We start from the raw sequence: 20,706 nt of genomic DNA, 5'->3' as shown, positions 1-20,706 counted from the left end.
TCAAATCCTATTGGTTGTCACCTGGCTCCAGGTGTGTATAAAAGAAGAGCATCCTGCCTGTATCTTTGCTGAAGTCTCACTCTAAATAAAAGAGCTGTGGTCACTGGTCTGGTCTCAAGTCTCCTCCATTGCCCAGTCTAACATTGGCAAAGAGGATGGGATAGTGGACCACCCAGGACCACCGAACACATCAGCAACAGAAGATCCAGCCACCGGAACAAAGGAGAAGCCCCGAAATGGCGAAAACCACCAGCAATCTGAGGCCCTTCGATCCGGCAGTCGAACCATGGATATTGTTCATGGCGTGATTTGACTGTTTTCCACGGGACAACCCAAGCCGAAACACCAGAAGCAAGCTCATCCAAGGCCGGGGACAATGAAACTGAGGAAGCAGGGATTTTCCAGACAGATCACTCCCACAGAAACCGCGGATACGTGTGTGCCAGCTGTGGAGGGGAGCACCACAGAAACAATGAAGGGTTAACATTTTGTTCATCATCATGTACATTTTGGAATGCGGGAACACTCTTATCTCAGATGGCAAACCTCATTTAAGCAGCATTCCCAGCATATACAACGATACAGGATGAAACAAATTGTAACCCTGAAACATTTGTTGCTTTACCTCTTTTGTACACATGCGCATATTCACACAAAAGCCAATGATGTAATTACTAACCAATTATTGTGCCTTGAAGATTCATTAGCCAATAATGAAGTAACACATATGTTAGCTAAGCTGAGCTAGTTATGAAAAGCTATATAAACTTTTTGTAATATTCAATAAGATGCTGTTGATTCTACTGTTGATTCTATGCTGTGGATTTTATGGATTCTTTGTTGTTGATTCTGCTGCAATAAACGTTGTTGCTGATTCTGGAAAAAGTCTGATTCATCATCTTCAGCCTTCGGGTCATTTCAACAATTGGCACCCCGAAACAGGAACTCCTTACTTCGTCCGGCAAGGACAAGTGCACACTTTCAGCCCTTGAGGTTTCTTCAACCATTTTTTTGGTTTCTGTAAGTAATGGGGTCTTCGATTTCTCAGGGACAGAGAAAGCATGCAGAGGAGTTAGGTTATCTTCTTAAGAAGAATAAAACATTTGTTTCACAACGCGCTCTCTTTCGGCTGGTCCATGAGATTGCTTTAAAATGTTCATGGTATCCTGAAAAAGGCTCTTTAAAATTGTAAGATTGGGAGAAAATTGGAACAGTTTTGCATTCTGAGCCTAGGGCAGAGATAGAAATTTTGCATGTTTGGCATTTACGTGACCATGCTATAGAAATGTTTGGTTATAAGGAAGTTTCTCTTTTATCACCTCCTTCGCCTCAGCATTCCACTGCTGTGGTATGTCCTCCGGTATCTGAAAATAAAATTTTGTTACCCCCTATGCTTCATGATACTGGACAAAAGCCACAAAAACCTCCTCCAGACATCGTTCCACAATCTTCTTTTCAAAAGATGGTGGAAACTTGTAAAAAGGATGCTGCTATTTTTGGGGAAGAATTAGCTGAATTGTTGTCTGTATGTCCTGTTCAATATCATCAAGGACCTCAGGCTGATCAACAGATATTACAATGGGAGGGTTTGCCATATCAAATCTTACTGGAGTTAAAGAAAGCTGTTTGTCAGGCTGCCTCTGGTTATATTTAGGAAAGAATAAACCTTGACTTCATTTGCAAATAAAGAAAAGTACTTTTATTAAATACATCCGGACTGCAGCAGTATAAAGTTGGATCTGAGACAAAATATGGCTAACATTCCATATCCCATCGTTAGTCCCTCCTACCCCAAGAGGTCAGGCAGGTCTGGTCCAATGCCAGCTCCTTCTAGCCCCCCCGTGGTAATCTTCTTCCGCAGGTCTCTGGCTGTGAATCATCTCAGGAATGCAATGTCCGTTGAAATGTCTAACATTCCTGCTGAATTCAAACCATCAATCTCCCCTCCACTTGATATCATGTCAGATGACACTCTTAAAGGGTCCTCCTCTCTCAATCTAACTACTGAATATAAAGTGTACAAAAGGATGTGACGATTGGAGTGGAGGCTGACATTTGGCCCTCCTGCAACAAGGAAGCTCACATGGAAAACGGGGTGAATTCTTCTAAGTGTTTTTGGTAATTCTAGCTGTACAGTCACGGGGTTGATGATTTTCACTATGGGGAAAGGTCCCACATACTTAGGTCCCAGTTTTTTAGATTTTTGAGTGGTTTGTAAATATTTGGTGGAGAGATAAACTCTATCTCCAACTTGGTACTTGTTCTCAGGGGATCTTTTTTTATCCGCTTGTTTTTTATGTGCACGGTGGGTGTCATCAATCACCTTTCAAGTCATTTTCCATGTGCTTTGTATTTGATCTATCCATTCTGACAACGATGAAACCGTGGTTTTTTCCTTTGGAAGTTCCGAGATGGGAACAAAGTCTTGGCCTGAAGCTACTTTAAAAGGAGTAAATCCTGTGCTACTATGAATTGAGTTATGGTAGGCTACTTCTGCAAAAGGTAGTAGGTCCGCCCAATTGTCTTGTTGATAGTTAACGTAACAACGTAAATATTGTTCTAGTACCGAGTTTGAGCGTTCCCAACTTCCATTAGTCTGGGGATGATGGGAGGAGCTTAATCCTTGGGCGGAGCCAATCAGTCGCAAAAACTCTTTCCAAAACTGAGAAGTGAATTGAACTCCTCAATCTAAGATGATGCATTCAGGAACCCCGTGAAGTCTAATGTAATTGTAAATGTTGTACCTTGATGAACGTATCTTTTCTTTTATGTACACTGAGAGCATATGCACCAAGACAAATTCCTTGTGTGTCCAATCACACTTGGCCAATAAAATTCTATTCTATTCTATTCTATTCTATTCTATTCTATTCTATTCTATTCTATAAATGTGTTGCACAAAAAACTTTGCCAGAGTCTTTGAGGAAGGTATTTTGGAACATGGAATAAAATGGACTTGTTTGGAGAACTGGTCTGTGACTACCCAGATTACAGTATTGCCCGCACTTTCGGGTAGTTCCACTATGAAATCCATGGATATTTCTTTCCATGGAGCTCCTGGCCGGGCTACTGTTTGAAGTAATCCAGGAGTTTTTCCTGGAGGCCTTTTAGATGATGCGCAAACAGGGCAACTTGCGATATATGATTGAATGTACTTTTTAAGACTTGGCCACTAAAATTGTCCTTTAAGAAGGTGCAAGGTTTTCACAAACCCAAAATGTCCTGCCATTTTAGCATCATGGCATTGTTGTAGGATGGTTTCTCTGAGTGATAGAGGAACATATAGTTTTGCTCCAATCCTAGCTAGTCCATCACGGAGCGTGCATTCGTGCGAATGAGTCAAGAACCAATCATCTGAGTTCAAAGCTTCCTTAAATAACTTAGTTAATTCATCTGGTAGTGACGTCTCGGTTTTGGTATGGCTTCGGGTTATAGCCGGAGCTGCTAATTGCTGAATGGGAAGTATTGGGCGTACCACCTCGGAGCATGTACCATTGTATTGAGGCAGACATGAAAGAGCATCTGCCAAAAAGTTCTTTCCTCTGGGAATGTAATGTAAAGTGAAATTAAAACGGTTAAAATATTGAGCCCAGCGGGCTTGTTTAGGCGAAAGTTTTCTAGGAGTTTTTAGTGCTTCCAGATTTTTGTGATCAGTCCAAACTTCAAAAGGATGGTTGGAACCTTCTAAGAATTGTCTCCAAGTGTGAAGAGCCCAATGAACTGCAAATGCTTCTTTCTCCCAAATAGCCCACCTTCTTTCAGTTTCAGTCAATTTTCGAGAAGTGAAAGACAAGGTTGTAGTTTACCATCGGCATTGTTTTGGAGCAAAATGGCTCCGACCGCTACATCACTAGCATCTGCTTGTACCACAAAAGGAAGATCGATGTCGGGGTGTTTTAAAATAGGTTCAGCAGCAAACAGTCGTTTCAACTTGTCAAACGCTGCTTGACATTCCATTGACCATTCGAGAGGTAATGATGGTTTGGGTTTTGCATCTACTTTAGTTTTTAAGAGGTTGGTGATTGGCAAAGCAATTTGAGCAAAGGAGGGGATGAATTGACGATAAAAGTTCGCAAATCCCAAGAAACTTTGCAGCTGTTTGTGTGTGCGTGGGGGGGCCTATTCCAAGACAGCTTTCACTTTCTCTGGGTCCATTTCCAATCCATCCGCTGATATGCGGTACCCTAAGTAGTCTATTTTTGTTTGATGGAAATCACATTTGGATAGCTTGCAATAAAGTTCTGCGGATAATAACTTTTTGAGAACTGCTCTTACTAGTTTAATGTGCTCTTCCATTGTTTCTGTATAGATAAGTATATCGTCAAGGTAAACAAGAACCCCTTCAAACAAGTGTTGATGGAGTATTTCATTTATTAGTTGCATGAAAACTGCAGGCGCCCCCTGCAGTCCAAACGGCAGTACTCGAAACTGAAAGCATCCTAGGGGGCAGTTGAAAGCGGTTTTCCATTCATCCCCCTCCATTATACCAACTCTGTAGTAAGCCTCTCGTAGGTCTAATTTGGTGAAAAACTTTCCTTTCGCTAGATGCGCTAACATGTCTTTCATGAGCGGCATGGGGTATACGTTTTCGGCGCATATTGCGTTTAGGTTTCTATAGTCAACTATAAGACGAAAAGAGCCATCTTTCTTTTCTCGGAACATCACTGGTGCGGCCACATGAGGCCTAGCCGGTTGGATAAACCTCCGCTCTAAGTTTTTGTCTATAAATTTACGTAGCTCCCCCAATTCTTTTTGGGTCATGGGATAAGCTTTTGGTTTTTATTTATTTATTTTATTTATTATTTAAATTTTTATACCGCCCTTCTCCCGAAGGACTCAGGGCGGTTTACAGCCAGATAAAATAAACAGTCCTATTACAAAATAAATACTATTAAATACTATTAAAAAAATAGCTTTACCCCTGGAAGTATGTCTATTGCGCAGTCAGTAGGCCTATGGGGAGGTAGAACATCTGATGCTTTCTCACTAAAGACTTCTCGCAAGTCCCAGTATTCCTTAGGTATCCTCTCCTCCCCTTCTATCCGTTCCATCATTGCTCCTATCACGTCATGGGGCACGGCCACGGCAGAGAGGCCCGTGCCCGGCACAATTCATACAGATCTCCATTCAGACCATCTTTGTAAATGTCCACAAGGGTCACCTCCGACCATCCTCTCATCAAGGAAACCAGATCACTGAACTACTGGCTGTAGTCAGCCACTGGTCTCCTCCCTTGCCTGATGGTTTTCATCCAGACTTTGGCCTTCTGCTCTGCCAGGGGGTCCTCGAACCTCCTCCTCAGTGCAGTCAGAAAATGCTCATAGTTTTGCAGTAAGGGGGAGTGGCCGCTGTATAATGACACAAACCACGCAGCTGATCTTCCAGTTAAGTTTTGGGTCACAGCTCTAACTTGCGCTGCCTGTGACCAATAATCTTCCCCCAGTCCATCATATGGTTGTTCACTAACGCCAGGAACAGTCCTAGCTCCTTGGCATTTCCATCAAATTTCCCCGATATGGGGGGGATTTTAGGCTTTTTCCTTCCTCTGCGCAGCCTCACTTGGCCAGCAGGTGGCGTATGCCCTCCATCCGACTCATCTGCCTCTGGGAAGGGGATTTCTGGTTCTGGTTGTTCCAAAATTTCTACGCATTGGGAAACTCTCCCAGTTGCTCCCTTGGTAATTTCTTCATCCTCTTCTCCCTCCCCCCTGGAGGACCGAATAGGGGATTCATACCTTTGGCGCACTGCTTGCCTTACTTTCACCTCATGGTAAAGACCAATGCCTCATCCAACTGGAGCTTGTCTCTTATTTCCTGCTCTTCTTTCCAATCTGAAAGTCTAGCTCTCCCCTTTTTTCTTTTAGTCACTCCAGAAGGAAGCACTTCAGGATCTGGTTGCCACCTTTTCTCTTCCAGCTGTAATTGTTCCATCCACCGGGCTCTGCAATCCTCCAGTTCAGGGTTAAAACTGACAGAAGAAAATCCTCCAGTCGCCTCCCCCAGATCAGCAGCTGGCTGGCTTCCCATTAAAGTTTTTCTGTCGGCCCCCTCGGTATTTTGGTTAAAATCCTGGTTGGTCGACATGCTGTGAGATCCAACTTAATGTCAGGCTGCCTCTGATTATATTTAGGAAAGAATACACCTTGACTTCATTTGCAAATAAAGAAAAGTACTTTTACTAAATTCATCCGGACTGCAGCAGTATAAAGTTGGATCTGAGACAAAATATGGCTAACATTCCATATCCCATTGTTAGTCCCTCCTACCCCAAGAGGTCAGGCAGGTCTGGTCCAATGCCAGCTCCTTCTCGGGCCCCCGTGGTAATCTTCTTCCGCAGGTCTCTGGCTGTAAATCATCTCAGGAATGCAATGTCCATTAAAAGCCCGTATTGTGCCTCGTCTGCTTTCCCCGCAGCCGGGCCCATCTTATCTGCTTCCGAACGCTGAGGAATGTCCTAGCATGCCTCCCGGCCCCAGCCCTGGCTCCATGCCCAGACAGGCCGAGGAGGAAGAAGTGCCTCAAGCCCCCAGCTCTGGTTCCATGCCCAGGCAAATGGAGCAACTAGACCCCTCCCCCTCCCCCACAGCATGTGAGCCTGAGGAAGGTCAATTACCAACAGCTGCAGACTGGAGTGACCCTCGCTTCAGGAGAATTGATAGGCGGCGTCAACAGAAGGAAGGGAGGGGCAGGCCTGGATAAGTGCTGATTCATGGAGCCATACCCCATGGCCTATATAAAGGATCTGCTTTCTGGCATTCTCTGAGTCAGGCAAAGTCTACCTTATCTTGCTGAAGTCACTTTCTGGTCTCCTGCCTGCCTTGAGAACTTTGCTAGGACTTTGGCAGAGCTGCAGAGGCACGCCTGATTCGGATTTCCCTGACCCGGCCATCAGCGGAGGAGTGGGACACGACAGCCTAACATTCCTGCTGAATTCAAACCATCAATCTCCCCTTTCCTTGATCTCATGTCAGATGACACTCTTAAAGGGCCCTCTCTACTTAACCTGAATCCATGAGCTATGTACATTACACATAAAAACCCACTGCAATCTAACTACTGAATATAAAGTGTAAAAAAGGATGTGAGGATTGGAATGGAGGCTGACACTGTTACAGATTATGGAGTTAGTGGAAATTTTACAAGGGGTTTGCTAGAAGGGATTAAAAATGGTTACACAATGATTCCTGAAGATTGGAAACAAGTATTTCACATGATTTTATCTTCTATGCAGTATGTTGTCTGGGAAAGTGAATTCATGCATCATGCTCAAGCTGCTGCTTTAGAGGGGTGGGTGCTTACACAGTAGAACAGTTATTTGGCTCAGGACAGTTTGCAACCATCCCTGCACAAGTTGTTCTTCCTCCTGCTACTTTAGCCATAGTTTCTGAATGTGCTTTTAGCGCTTTTTTGAAAGTTCCACAAGCTGGTGTGCCAAGAGCTAATTTTTCTAACATTCATCAGGGAACTAATGAGTGTTATGCAGATTTTGTAGAATGACTTTCAAAGGTTCTTCGTCAGCAGTTCGATCATCAGGAAGCTGCAGGAGAATTATTGCATCAGCTAGCCATTGAAAATGCTAATGCAGATTGTAAATGTGTTCTGCAACCTCTGAAAGCCACAAATCACTATACTCTGGCAGATATGTTATGTGTCTGTCAAGATATAGGGTCTCAGACATACAAGATGCATTTATTAGCTGCCACTATTCAGAAAGGGCAAAAGCCAGGGAATTGTTTTAAATGTGGGAAACCTGGTCATTTTCAAAAAGATTGTCGTTCTACGCCATCTGCTGGTGTTAACCGTCCTTCAAAAAAATGTCCTGTTTGCAAAAAGGGTTTTCATTGGGCCAATCAGTGTCATTTTTGATCGGGAAACTTGCCAATGGGTGTGGCACCCACCCAGAAAACAAAGTGTGCCTTTCCCGTAACTACCCCCCTCTCCCGTGCCACCCCAGCCACAGCCGGTAGCGCTGGGATCGATTTAATTACTCAAGAAGATTTGGATTTTAAGTTTCCTTTAGAAGTTAAACTTGTTTCTTCTCAGTACACTGGTCCTATACCTTCTGGATTAGTTGGTCTTATTTTACCACGTTCTTCTGCTCATAAATTGGGCTGTTTTGTGGTTCCAGGAGTTATTGACTCTGATTATACTGGGGTTATTCTTATGCAAATCTGGGTTAATATTCCACAACTTCTCTCTAAAGGCTCTTCTATGGCACAACTTCTTTTTCTTCCATATGAGGTTCCTGCTTCTGGCACAGGGCATTGTGGTGATTCTGGAAAAAGTCTGATTCATCCTCTTCAGCCTTCGGGTCGTTTCAACAATTGGCACCCAAACAGGGGGCCTCCCACCTCTCTTTCTGTAGGACTGCTTCATCCAGTCACTTCTCTTTGGCCTCTTCTTACATTGTATCTTAATAAGCAACCATTTCAGGAATTGTTGGATACAGGTGCCAATGTTACTGTCATCTCCCTTTCACAGTGGCCTGTGCAATGGCCTAAGTGTGCTGTTAATTCCTTATGGGGCATTGGTGGGTCTACAGCTGCCTGGCAAAGCACTCGTCCTATAACCATCACAACTTCTGCAGGTAAGTCTATCTCTTTACAACCTTATATTTTAGATATTCATACTTATGTCTGGGGCAGGGATCTTCTTTCTCTTCTCAACACTCATCTTGTTTTAGATGATGGCCCTTCCTCTTAAATAGATTTGTTCTACACCTGTGTGGATTTAGCAATGGCCTTTATCTTCTGAAAAATTGATTGCTCTTCATTCCTTAGTATAGGAGCAATTGGATGGTGGCCACATTGAGCCTTCCACTAGTCCGTGGAATACTCCTGCTTTTGTTATCAAAAAGAAAAGTGGAAAATGGAGATTTTTACATGATCTTAGAAAGATAAATGAATGCATTCAACCTATAGGTCCTTTACAATGCGGTCTTCCAAATCCTAATTTAATCCCACAGTCTCATAAATTACTGGTCATTGATTTGAAAGATTGTTTCTTTACTATTCCTTTACAGCCACAGGACAAAGAAAAATTTGCTTTTACTATTATTTAATAGTCAACCTACAAAACGCTATCATTGGTGTGTTTTACCTCAGGGTATGTTAAACTCTCCTACTTTATGTCAATATTTTGTGGATCAAGCTTTGCAACCTTTTTGTGATCAATTTCCTTCTTATTTAGTCTATCATTATATGGATGATATCTTAATTGCTGGCCAAGTTTTTGATAAAGAACAAGTGTTACAAAAATTGACTGCCACTGTGGCTAGCAGGGGTCTCTATATAGCTCCTGAAAAAATACAACGCACTGCACCTTACACATATTTGGATCATAAAGTTTTACAATCTTCTTCTATCCCTATCTTACCTGAGCTTCATATACTTTAGTTCAATGGCAAAAATTGTTAGGCATAATTAATTGGCCTCGTCCATATTTTCAAATCTCTACAGGAGAAATGTTACCTCTTTTCTCTTTGTTAAAAGGTTCCAAGCATCCTGGAGACTTGGTGTCTCTCACCACCTTGCAGAAGAATTGTCTACATGATATTCTAACTAAACTTAAACTGCGATATGTTGATCGAACAGCTTCTACAGCTACGGGACTATGGTTAGCAATTCTTCCTACTTCACCTTTACCTACTGGTTGTCTTTATTCTCTCTTTACTGAAAAGGCAATTCACATTCACGAATGGTTAAATTTATCTGCTTCTCCTCCTCAAAATATTTTTCCTTATCAGTCAGCTTTAGAGGAACTAATTATGAAGGCACGGAGACGTGCTCTACAATTAATAGGTCGAGATTTGGATGGTATTGCTTTCACTCATACTAAACTTGAACATGAACATTTAATGACTGTCTCTGACTCATATCAGATTGCTTTTTCTCAATATCTTGGTGATATTAGCTATTCTTTGCCTAAAGATCCTCAAATAGTTATTACAAATACATTAAATCTCTATTTTTCTTCTTTTTTTGTTCACTCTCCTCTTCCTGAAGCATTGACCGTGTTTACAGATGGATCACCTACTCGAGGTGTAGTCATCAATGGTTCGAGATGGTCATCAATGGTTTTCTAAATACACTTCAATTCAGACATCTGCTCAATGTTCTGAGTTGGCTGCTGTTATTTTGGCTTTACGTTTGTTTTCTGAACAGCCTCTAAATTTAATTGTTGATACACAATATGTATATCTCACAATGCAATCTCTTCCTTATGCTTATTGTGCAGCTTCTCTTGATGTCAATCTCTTGTCTTTATTTTTATCTCTAAAACATATTTTGGAAGGACGTGTTTCTTCTTTATATGTTGAACACATTCGCAGCCACACTCCTTTTCAGAATTCTTTAACAGAAGGGAATCAACAAGCTGACAAAGCTCTAAAAAATGTTACAATACTATTCTCAGATCCTGTTGCTAGTTACTCATATTTTCATCAAAATGCTAAGTCTTTGGCTAAACAATTTCATATTCCTCTTTCTCAGGCTTGTGATATTGTTCGAGGATGTGCTTCTTGTCAACAATTTGCTGTTCCCTTTCCTATGGGGGTGAATCCTCATGGAACAAAAGCTAATCAAATTTGGCAAATGGATGTCACACAATTTCCTAATTTTAAACCTTATTCTTATTTACATGCTTCCATTGACACATATTCTCATTTTTTGTGGGTCACCGCTTCTCGACATGAGCGCACTACTGATGCAGTGTCTCATTGTCTTTCTGCCTTTTCTGCAATGGGTCGACCGACTCAGTTGAAGACAGACAACGGTCCTGCATATATTAGTAAGGAATTTGCCTCTTTCTGTCAACAATGGAATATTCAATTGACACATGGCATTCCTTATAACTCTCAAGGACAAGCTATAATTGAGCGAGCCCATCGTACATTTAAAGCTACATTGACTAAATTAGTTAAAACTGAATCTGGCCCATACAATTTGTGAAAATTCAAAATTTGATCTCTATTGCTCTTTATGCTTGGAATTACTTAACCTTTTTAGATTCCTTTTCAGAAATTCCAGTCAACTTACATTTTCATATTCAGGATCCTGTTTCTCAACCTCTGGTATCCTATTGTCAACTTCCTGATCCTACCTGGCATGGAACTGCTCAACTTATAATCTGGGGTCGTGGTTCCGCCGCAATTGAGGATCCGTTGACAAAACAAGTTGTGTGGATTCCAGGCCGGTGTGTTCGTCCTTATCATGGCGTGGCATCAGAGTCTTCGCAATCCCATTCCCAACTTCGATCCGTATCTCAAAACGGAAGCTCGTCTTCCCAAGTCGCCACATCCTCCAGCCATGACTTGGGGTCAAGTTAAAGCTACAACCTATGAAGCTCAACAACTAAAGAAAGCTTCTTTACCTCAAACTCCAGAAAATCTTGTAGCTGCAGTTTTTGCTGTCATAACCGCAAATTCTGTTACTATTCTTTTATGTTACTTTCTGTTTTCCCTCTCCTGTTTTTACCACTACTGAAACAACTCTTGCTTTTCCTCTCAATCCTAACCTTTGGATTCGTCATGCTCAATATATGTTTTTAGTTTAGTTTAGTTTAGTTTAATTTGATTTCTATACCACCCTTCTCCCGAAGGACTCAAGGTGGTTTACAGCCATGTAAAACACAATTATACATATAACATAAAAGTTTAAAAACCTGTTAAAAACTAATTCAATTTGGCCGGGTTAAAACTTAAAAACAATAATAAAACTATAATAAAACCCCTATTAAAATTACTATTAGTTCAATCCAGCCCTGCGCGGTAAAACAAAAACGTCTTCAACTCGCGACAAAAGGTCCGGAGGTCAGGGAGTTGTCGTAACCCTGGAGGCAGCTCATTCCAGAGGGAAGGTGCTCCCACAGAAAAGGCCCTCCCCCTGGGGGTCGCCAGTCGACATTGTTTGACTGACCGCACCCTAAGGAGGCCCTCCCTATGGGAGCGCACAGGTCGATGGGAGACTATTGGTGGCAGCAGGCAGTCCTGTAAATAACCCGGTCCTGTGCCATGGAGCGCTTTAAAGGTGGTAACCAACACCTTGAATTGCATCTGGAAGACCACAGGAAGCCAGTGCAGCTTGCGCAGGAGAGGTGTTATATGGGAGCCTCGAGTTGCTCCCTCTATCATGGTCATACTCATGGTCATAATGTAACCTTATATTATGAACCTCCTATGGCTTTTGGACAAGCTGCCTTTATTCCTAATCTAATTACCTCTTCTACATTCATTGTTTCACAACTTCAACATCTTTCTTCCTCTTGTCTATTTTCTAAACCTCTGGGTCAACTTAATTTAGTTAAATGGCGTTATCTCCGTATCAATCAATTTACTCAAGTTTACATTTTTGCTGTCATGCTCGTCATAATTGGCTTAGTGCTTGGTCTGATTATCCAAAAGCAAAACGTATTTTAGATAAAGTGGGGAATTATAGTCATTGTACTAAAAGATTTTGGCTATGGAGTACTACTAATGGTACATCAGAAGGTTCTAATATTGCACCTGATATGTATCCTGATAATTTTCCTATTTTTAATGCCATTGATTCTTCTAATGTCGGATCTATCTGTGCTGGATGGCAGTTAAAAGATCCTAATATGTTGTTTTTCTTTGACAAATATGCAACAAATATGCATCCTCAGAACTATCAATGTGCAGCAATTGGATATTTGTTGTTACCAGTACAAATAGGTGTTCCTGGCAAATCATCAACTCGTACTTGGTGTGCAGCTCTGGGACCGACATGTTCTGATGAAGTCATCATAAATACTCAACTTTCTTCATTGTCTATCTATGGACGTGCATTTGCTTGGGCAATTACTGGAATCATCACTTTGGGATCATACCCAGGAATAATTGCTCAAGAAAATAGATACTCTATTCTGGGACTCACATGTCGATTAGAAAAAACTATAAATGCTACTGCTGCAATTGTTCGAGACTTGCAGAATGAAATTGAAGAACTAAATCAGGATATACTTCAGTAACGTTATGCTATAGACTATTTGTTAGCTCATCAAGGTGGATTTTGTAAATTGGTTGGTCTACGTGCTTGTGCTGTGCATTTTCATTCACTTAATAAAACTATTGAGGATGAATTAGCTAATATGCAAACTTACTTAGAAGACAATATTCATAAAAATGTTTCTCCTTTTGATTGGTTAACTAACTGGTTACCTGACTGGTCCTGGTTAAGACAAATGTTTTTCTATGGTATAATTGTAACTGTTCTTCTCATAACTTGTGGTTGTTTTATGCAATGCATTCCTTCATTTTGTGCTCTTTTCCGTAAGCCTCCTCCACCTACTTTGCATTCAATTCAATTGCATGCTATTCAAAAATCTATTTTCTCTTCATTAAAAATAAAAAGCGAGGAAATGAAGGGTTAACGTTTTGTGAAAACTAGCAGCTTCTACATGGATCCATGGCAAACAGTAGTTAGTTTTCTAAAAATATTCATTGCAATACATGAACAGGAATACTTAATTCATTTCTGCCTGCAACCTTTCATTTTATAACAGAGTATTTAAATACACAGGAGAGGAATGGAGGCTGCTGATAAGATCTGTAAAGAAAACCTCAATAAAGCAAATATGGGGAGAACTCCTTTTCTGGGTTTACTGTTTGATTACCTGTTAAAAAGTACATGAGGATGAACGAAAGAGAGCAGAATGCATGGACTCTAATGAATTGAAAACAAAACAAAAATAAATAAATAGATAGATATTATCATGAAAGCAGTTTTTTGTATTGATCTATGCCCCAAAAGTTAAAGCTAAAAGAACATGGTTATTTGCACATTTATTTAGGTTTCCAGTTTCTTGCTTCAATAAGTGTGCTAACTTTTAATATTTCATGTATTTGATTTTATTAGCATTTCACATAAAAAGACTTCTTACCTGGGATATTCAGTTCCCCAGAAGAAAGGCTTCTGGAGTTCTCCTGCTGGAAACCCTATAGTGATTTTAGAAGAGGAATAGGAGAAGAAAGAATTCAGTATCATCAAATAAAAAAGTCTGAAATTTTCTAAGAGATTTAGACAAGGTAGAGTATCTGATACTTTCTGCACACAAGGGCAAAATTAATCTAATGGTTTAAACAATGAATTTAAACAATGAATTTCAGTCAGAAGCATAGTATATCTTTAAAGGAAGCCTTCCTTCCTTCCTTCCTTCCTTCCTTCCTTCCTTCCTTCCTTCCTTCCTTCCTTCCTTCCTTCCTTCCTTCTTTCCTCACAGCTAAAATTCAAGTAAACAACTTACCACTGAAACACCATTATATCTCAGAACCGGCTTGTGTAGTCATTTTATTGGGTGGGTTAGGTTATAATCCAAATTTGGTCCTGATGGCTAAACAATTTTAAATTGTGTCACATCATCAAAACAATCTCCTATGCAGAACTTGAGTATATTTACTTAACCTAGGAATATATAAATAGTGTGTTGACCAGCTTTTTATTGAAAGTATTACAATATAAAAGTATATAAAAGGATGGAGGGTTACTGCTTTTTATTGTTTTGCTACTGGATTTTTATTTTAGTAAGCTGCCCAGAGTCACTGAGACTGAGTCGGGCAGCCATATAAATTTTCTAAAAGAAATAAATAAATTTTGTAACTTAAAGAAATGTTTTGGCTTTTTCCATAGATTTAGATATGGAATTACAATTCTCATCAGCCCTAGGTGGCTAAATCAAACTATTTATATAAAATTGTTTTATACAGGTACTTATGTAAGGTAGCACAAAGAAAGCCTAGGAATTACAGTAGAAATATAAGAGACAGCCTAGAACAACAAAAACTGCAAATAATTTCCAAAAATCTTAAATACTAAGAAATATATACCCTGTTCCCTAGATGAACAGGGAAGCTTTAATGAACAGGGAAGGGGATAATAAAGATTTCCATGAGGAAAAAAATAAAAAGGAAATACTCAAAACGTGACCGGATAAACCTGTAAACAAAATTTTACTGCATATCTTATTTAAATATTCCTTTTTTAAACCCTAAATTAATGCTTGCAAGGGGCATAACCTTTGGGGCAAAATATAACCAGATAGTTTTTTATAGGAAGCTAGATATTGTTATATCTGAATTGACTTTATACAACTGCTGATTCTGTAAACTGCTTAGAGAGGACTGTAAAGCAGTATGAAGTGGTATATAAGTCTAAGTACTATTGCTATGGCTATTGCTAAAGCTCATTGAATATGAACTAGACATTTCATAAGCAAACTGTATAGCTATTTTACCAGCTCTGCATATCCTCCAATGATCTTATACAGTACAGATGACATGGTCATTCAAGGAACATAAAAGACCAGGAGGAAAGCCTTCTGCCTCCAACAGCTTAGGACAGCTTAGAGCAAACAAACTTTTAGAAAACTTTTGTTTGTGTGTGTGTTTACTTTTAATGTACCAATTTATTTACTTCACTCAATTTCTACACCACTCCATTCTCATGGAATCCAAACAGTATACAGCCACAACCATAATTTAAGGTTAATTTCCAAGCCAAAATAATGCTAACTATTAACAGCAACTAACCTATGTGCCCCCATACTGAAGTAGAATAATGGTCATTGTTCCAAATAACATGATTTCACTCTTTTTCCCAAAGTATACTAAGTACAAAGTTGTCAAAATGTCTAACTGTAGGTTAGTCCACAGGAGGTGCCATCACTAAGAACACTTGACAATAGGGTACCTGAAGATGGCAATCCTTCAAATGAGAGACCCTCAACAAGTCCAGATTCAACCCATAGAAGGACAGGAATCTTTCAGTCACTATGTCTGTTAAGAAAATGTGAGTCTGACAGTTCTGCCAACCTTGAGCAGAAAGAGATTGAAAAGTATGCTGATTAAATGGTGGCTATTTAATTCTATTCAGAGATAAGAAAGGCCAAGTAATAATATTTCATCTTGATATGTAATTTAGCTCTTACATTCAGCAAAAGCTATCAGAAGTATCCTGAACCTTAAAAAGTGCTCCCTTTAAACATTATAATTCAATAATTCACAAGCTGCAGTTTATATTGCGTAATTAAAAATTGTTATTAGTAATGGTGGATAATTTCTTAATTTTCTTCACTTCTTTTCACATTTGCTTGATTGGCCAAATGATTAAATTCATTATCTCCATACAGACAGACTCTGCATCGTTCCAAGGGAAGCAGCGAAGCCACAAGCAACTTTCTTCTTTTGCCTACCCATCTTCTGGCTGTTGCTATTAACCTGTTTTGGCACAGGAAACTGAAAACATACCCACCCATCCCCACACACAAAATTGCTATCTTTTGGGAAATCCCAGGTCAGATTTATGCAAAGCAGTTGCTTCCAGCTGGGTAAGAAGAGAGTTAGACTAGAAGACTTCCAAGGTACCTTCCAAGCAGTGGTGGGATTAAGCTGGTTCTCTCTGGATTGGGAAAACTGGTAGTGGCAACTGTGGGAGGCTTTGCCCACAAACCCGGACATAATGTACGAGCACTGTGCATGTGCAGAAGGCTGGGTGCATGTGCAGAGGAGGTCACGTATGCGCGTGCTCACATTTAAGAACCAGTAGGGAAGATAAGTGAATCCCATCTCTGCTTCCAACTCTTATGCTCATCATAGTAGATTGAGGAGGATGTCTCCAATGCTCTAAGTATCTAGACTTAATAAATTTTTATTCATTGTAACCATTCTGGTATATTCTATTATGTATTCCTTTTTTGGTATCCAACTTGCAAACAGGTTTTGAACCAGCAATCTTTCATATGTTAAGTGAAGGGGCCTCTGGTGGCTCAGACTGGTAAGACAGTCTGTTATTAACAGCAGCTGCTTGCAATTACTGCAGGTTCAAGTCCCACCAGGCCCAAGGTTGACTCAGCCTTCCATCCTTTATAAGGTAGGTAAAATGAGGACCCAGATTGTTGGGGGCAATAAGTTGACTTTGTATATAATATACAAAAGGATGAAGACTATTGCTTCACATAGTGTAAGCCGCCCTGAGTCTTCGGAGAAGGGCGGGATATAAATGCAAAGAAAAAAAGAAAAAAAAAGAAAAAAAAAGAAAGAAAGAAAAAAAAAGATCACAGCCACCACACTGTTTCAGCTGTGCTGTTACAAGGATTTTTCTATTAGAATACAGGTAGTCCTTGACATACGACCACAATTGAGCCCAAAATTTGTGTTGCTTAGTGAGAGATTTGTTAAGTGAGTTTTGCCCTTTCTTGCCACAGTTGTTCAGTGAATCATTGCAGTAGTTCAGTTAGTAACATGGTTGTTAAGTGAATATGGCTTCCCCATTGACTTTGCTTGTCAGAAGGTCACAAAAAGTGATCACATGAGCCCGGGACACTGCAACTATCCTAAATATGAGTTAGTTGCCACACATTTGAATTTTGATCCTGTGACCATGGGGATGCTACAATGACCATGGGGATGCTACAATTGTAAATGTGAAAAACGGTCATAAATCACTTTTTTCAGTGCTGTAACTTTGAACAATCACTAAATAAACTGTTGTAAATTGAGGAAAGAGTGTCCCTGTCAGGCCTGCCTTCATTCAAAGCCCAAGAAAACCCCCAACTCCATTGAAGTAGAGAAGAGGTACTTTTACTGAGTTTGAAATGATAGCAGCGAAAGAAAAGCAAGATCTGAGCCAAACAGTATGCAAATTACACACTGAAGGTTTCCCCAAATCCCTCCCTCCAGGGACCCAGGCTGAATGTCCAATCCCCATCCCACATAGTGTCATGTGGGGCACATCTTCAGGTGTTTTTGTCCATCTGGAGTTCCAGGACAGTTGGCCTTGATTGTATGTAAACAACTCCATTCAGCAGCACAGTATTTTGTGAGCATAAACTTCCCTGTTTGAAGGGCCTTCTTCACACCAACTCACTTCCCCAACCCCAATGCCATGCCCCCTCCCATTACTATGGCAGCTGATAGCAAGCAAGCATCAAAGGGAAAACCCATGCTGAAGATCCAGCTGACATTCGGCCCTCCTGCAGTAGATGCATTATCCCTAAGGAAAAAAAATGTAAGTCCAAATAGACAGGCTAGAAGCAATCTACCATACAGGGGAGTAAAATAACATTAAGACTTGTCAGGGTATTTAATGTGAAACAGTTGTAGGAGTTTAGGGGCCCGGACATCCCAAGCATTCAGACTGTGAGGGAGAGAAATGTTTCCAAGCCACCAATTACTGTACTTTTCCTCTATGCTTCCTGGAATCCAAGATCTCTTTGACCTCGAGGTGTTGTTCACATTCGATGAGGAGGGGAATTGGAGGGGCAGATTGGTCTGGTCAAAGAGGAGATACGTACTCAGGTTTCAACAAGCTAACATGAAACACAGGATGGATCCATCTAAGAGTTTTGGGTAGCTCTAACTGTACTATGACTGGATTTACAATCCTAACAATAAGGAAAGATGAGTGGTCTGTAAGTACTTTGTAGATAGGAAGATCCTGTCCCCTACTTGGAACCATTTCAGTATAGCTCTTTTCTTGTCAACCTGTCTTTTATGGCCTTGATGTGCCTTATCTAGTGCCTTATGGGCCAAATGCATTGAAGCTGTTCAATCCATTCCACTAAGGAATCCCCTGGGGCAATTCTGGAATGGGTACAAAATCCTGACCAGAAGCAACTTTAAACGGGGTGAAGCTGGTGCTACTGTGGGTCAAGTTATTGTAAGCAACCTCCGCAAAAGGCAGTAAGTCAACCCAATTGTCCTCCAGGTAGTTTACATAGCACCTGAGGTACTGCTCCAGAACCGAGTTTGTTATGTTCACAGGCCCCATTAATTTGAGGGTGGTGGGCAGACCTTACACCCTGAGTGGAGCCTAACAACTTCAGGAACTCCCTCCAGAAGTGGGAAGTGAATTGTGTCCCCCTATCTAAAATGATGCAGTCAGTGTAACCTATACAACATGTTGGATAAACAATTTGGCAAGCGTTTTTGTAGAAGGGATCTTGGAGCAGGGTACAAAGTGCACCTGCTTGGAAAATAAGTCCATGATCACCTAAATGACTGTTCTCCCAACTCTCAGATAGTTCAACAATAAAGTCCATGGATATTTCCTTCTATGGGACACTAGGGGTGTCGTTCCAGTTTGTCAGGGTCGAGTTATTACTACGGTAAGTGGGAGAGGCAGATATGACGGAAGGGGGGGGCCACATCAGGTCTCGGGGGCTCGCCCTCGCTGTTTACGAGCGATTGCGTGCTCCGGCCCCCCAGAAATTTCCCGTGACCCGAGTGGCCAGAGTAATCGGGACCTGGGCCTCCGGCTAATGTTATGTAATGCCAGGTCCGCGGTTAATAAAGCCCCCCTGATTGCAGATCTTATTCAGGAAGGGACCGCGGACGTTATGGGCATTACGGAGACCTGGTTGGGCACCGAGGGGGGGGTCCCCCTAGTGGAGATGTGCCCACCAGGCTTCCGAGCATTCCATCAGCCGAGGGCCCAGGGTAGGGGTGGAGGGGTGGCGGTTATTATTAAGGAGAGTCTCGAGCCGAGGGAAACCACTGTGCCTCAGATAGCTGGGTGTGAATCCTCTTCGTGAAGTGGGGTCGTAGAACTCAGGTGGGCTTGTTGATCACGTACCTGGCTCCTTGCTGCGTGACTACAGCCCTGCCTGAGCTGTTGGAGTTGCTGGCGGGTTGGCAGTTGAAACCCCAGACTGTTGGTCATGGGGATTTCAATTGCCATCAGCCGGCGTAGCATCTTCGGCAGCTCAGGAGTTCATGGCTTCCATGACGGCCATGGACCTGATTCAGTTAATTGACGGCCCTACCCACGTCGGGGGAGGTACCCTAGATCTGATTTTTATCTCTGGCCAGTGGTCTAATGATCTGGTTTTAAATGATTTAGTTGTTGAACCTTTGTCATGGTCAGATCATTTTCTCCTTCGTCTAGACTTTCTGACCGCTACCCACCACCGCAGGGAGACGGAACCAATGCGTTGGTTCCGTCCCAGGCGCCTGATGGACCCGGAGAGGTTCCTGACGGAGCTTGGGCTGCTCCCCGAGCACCTGGCCCACGACTCGACTGAAGAGCTAGTTGCGGCCTGGGAACGGGCCGCGGCTGGAGCTTTGGACCGTGTCGTGCCTTTGCGGCCTCTGACCCGGCGTCAGTCTCAACCAGCTCCTTGGTTCTCCGAGGAGCTGAGGGAGATGAAGCGCTGGAGAAGACGCCTAGAGAGTGCCTGGAGATCCAGCCACTCTGGGGCTGACCGGACACTAGTTAGGTCCTATAGTAGGACCTACCTAGTGGCAATGAGGGTTCTTGACGTTCCTCGTTCCTCCCTCATTGCGCCGGCAGATAACCGCCCGGCCGCCCTGTTTCAGGTGACCCGCTCGCTCCTTCAACAGGAGGGGCGGGAGAACCCCTACAAGGGCGTGCCGAGGAGTTTAACGGTTATCTATACGACAAAATCGTTCAGCTTCGGGACGGATTGGATCAAAATTGGGTAGATCCAGGCGAGGGTTCTGAGGCCCGTCTTGTTGAGGTGGTTTGGGATGACTTTGATCCTGTGACTCCCGAGGACATGGACAGGTTGCTGGGTAGGCTGAACGCCACCACATGTTTACTGGATCCGTGCCCTCCTGGTTAGTACTGGCTACTCAGGAGGTGACGAGGCTGGCTCAGGGGATTACAAATGCTTCTTTGCGGGAGGGGTCTTTCCGCGGCCTTGAAAGAGGCAGTGGTGAGACCCTCCTCAAGAA

The 20,706-nt window shown here is 41.9% G+C and overlaps 1 protein-coding gene across 1 annotated transcript in view; it reads right to left on the bottom strand.

Moving 5' to 3' along the window:
• PHEX (phosphate regulating endopeptidase X-linked) overlaps nt 1-20,706 on the bottom strand; it is a 739,707-nt gene that overhangs the window by 53,263 nt on the left and 665,738 nt on the right. Inside the window, exon 16 of the mRNA XM_058186235.1 lies at nt 13,899-13,953. Within this exon, the coding sequence (XP_058042218.1) occupies nt 13,899-13,953 (55 nt within the window). The remainder of the gene's footprint in view (nt 1-13,898; nt 13,954-20,706) is intronic.

Source organism: Ahaetulla prasina, chromosome 5 (genome assembly GCF_028640845.1).
Source record: "Ahaetulla prasina isolate Xishuangbanna chromosome 5, ASM2864084v1, whole genome shotgun sequence".
Classification (NCBI taxonomy): domain Eukaryota; kingdom Metazoa; phylum Chordata; class Lepidosauria; order Squamata; family Colubridae; genus Ahaetulla; species Ahaetulla prasina.
The sequence above is the reverse complement of the archived record's forward strand: the minus strand, read 5'-3'. Positions and strand labels throughout refer to the sequence as shown.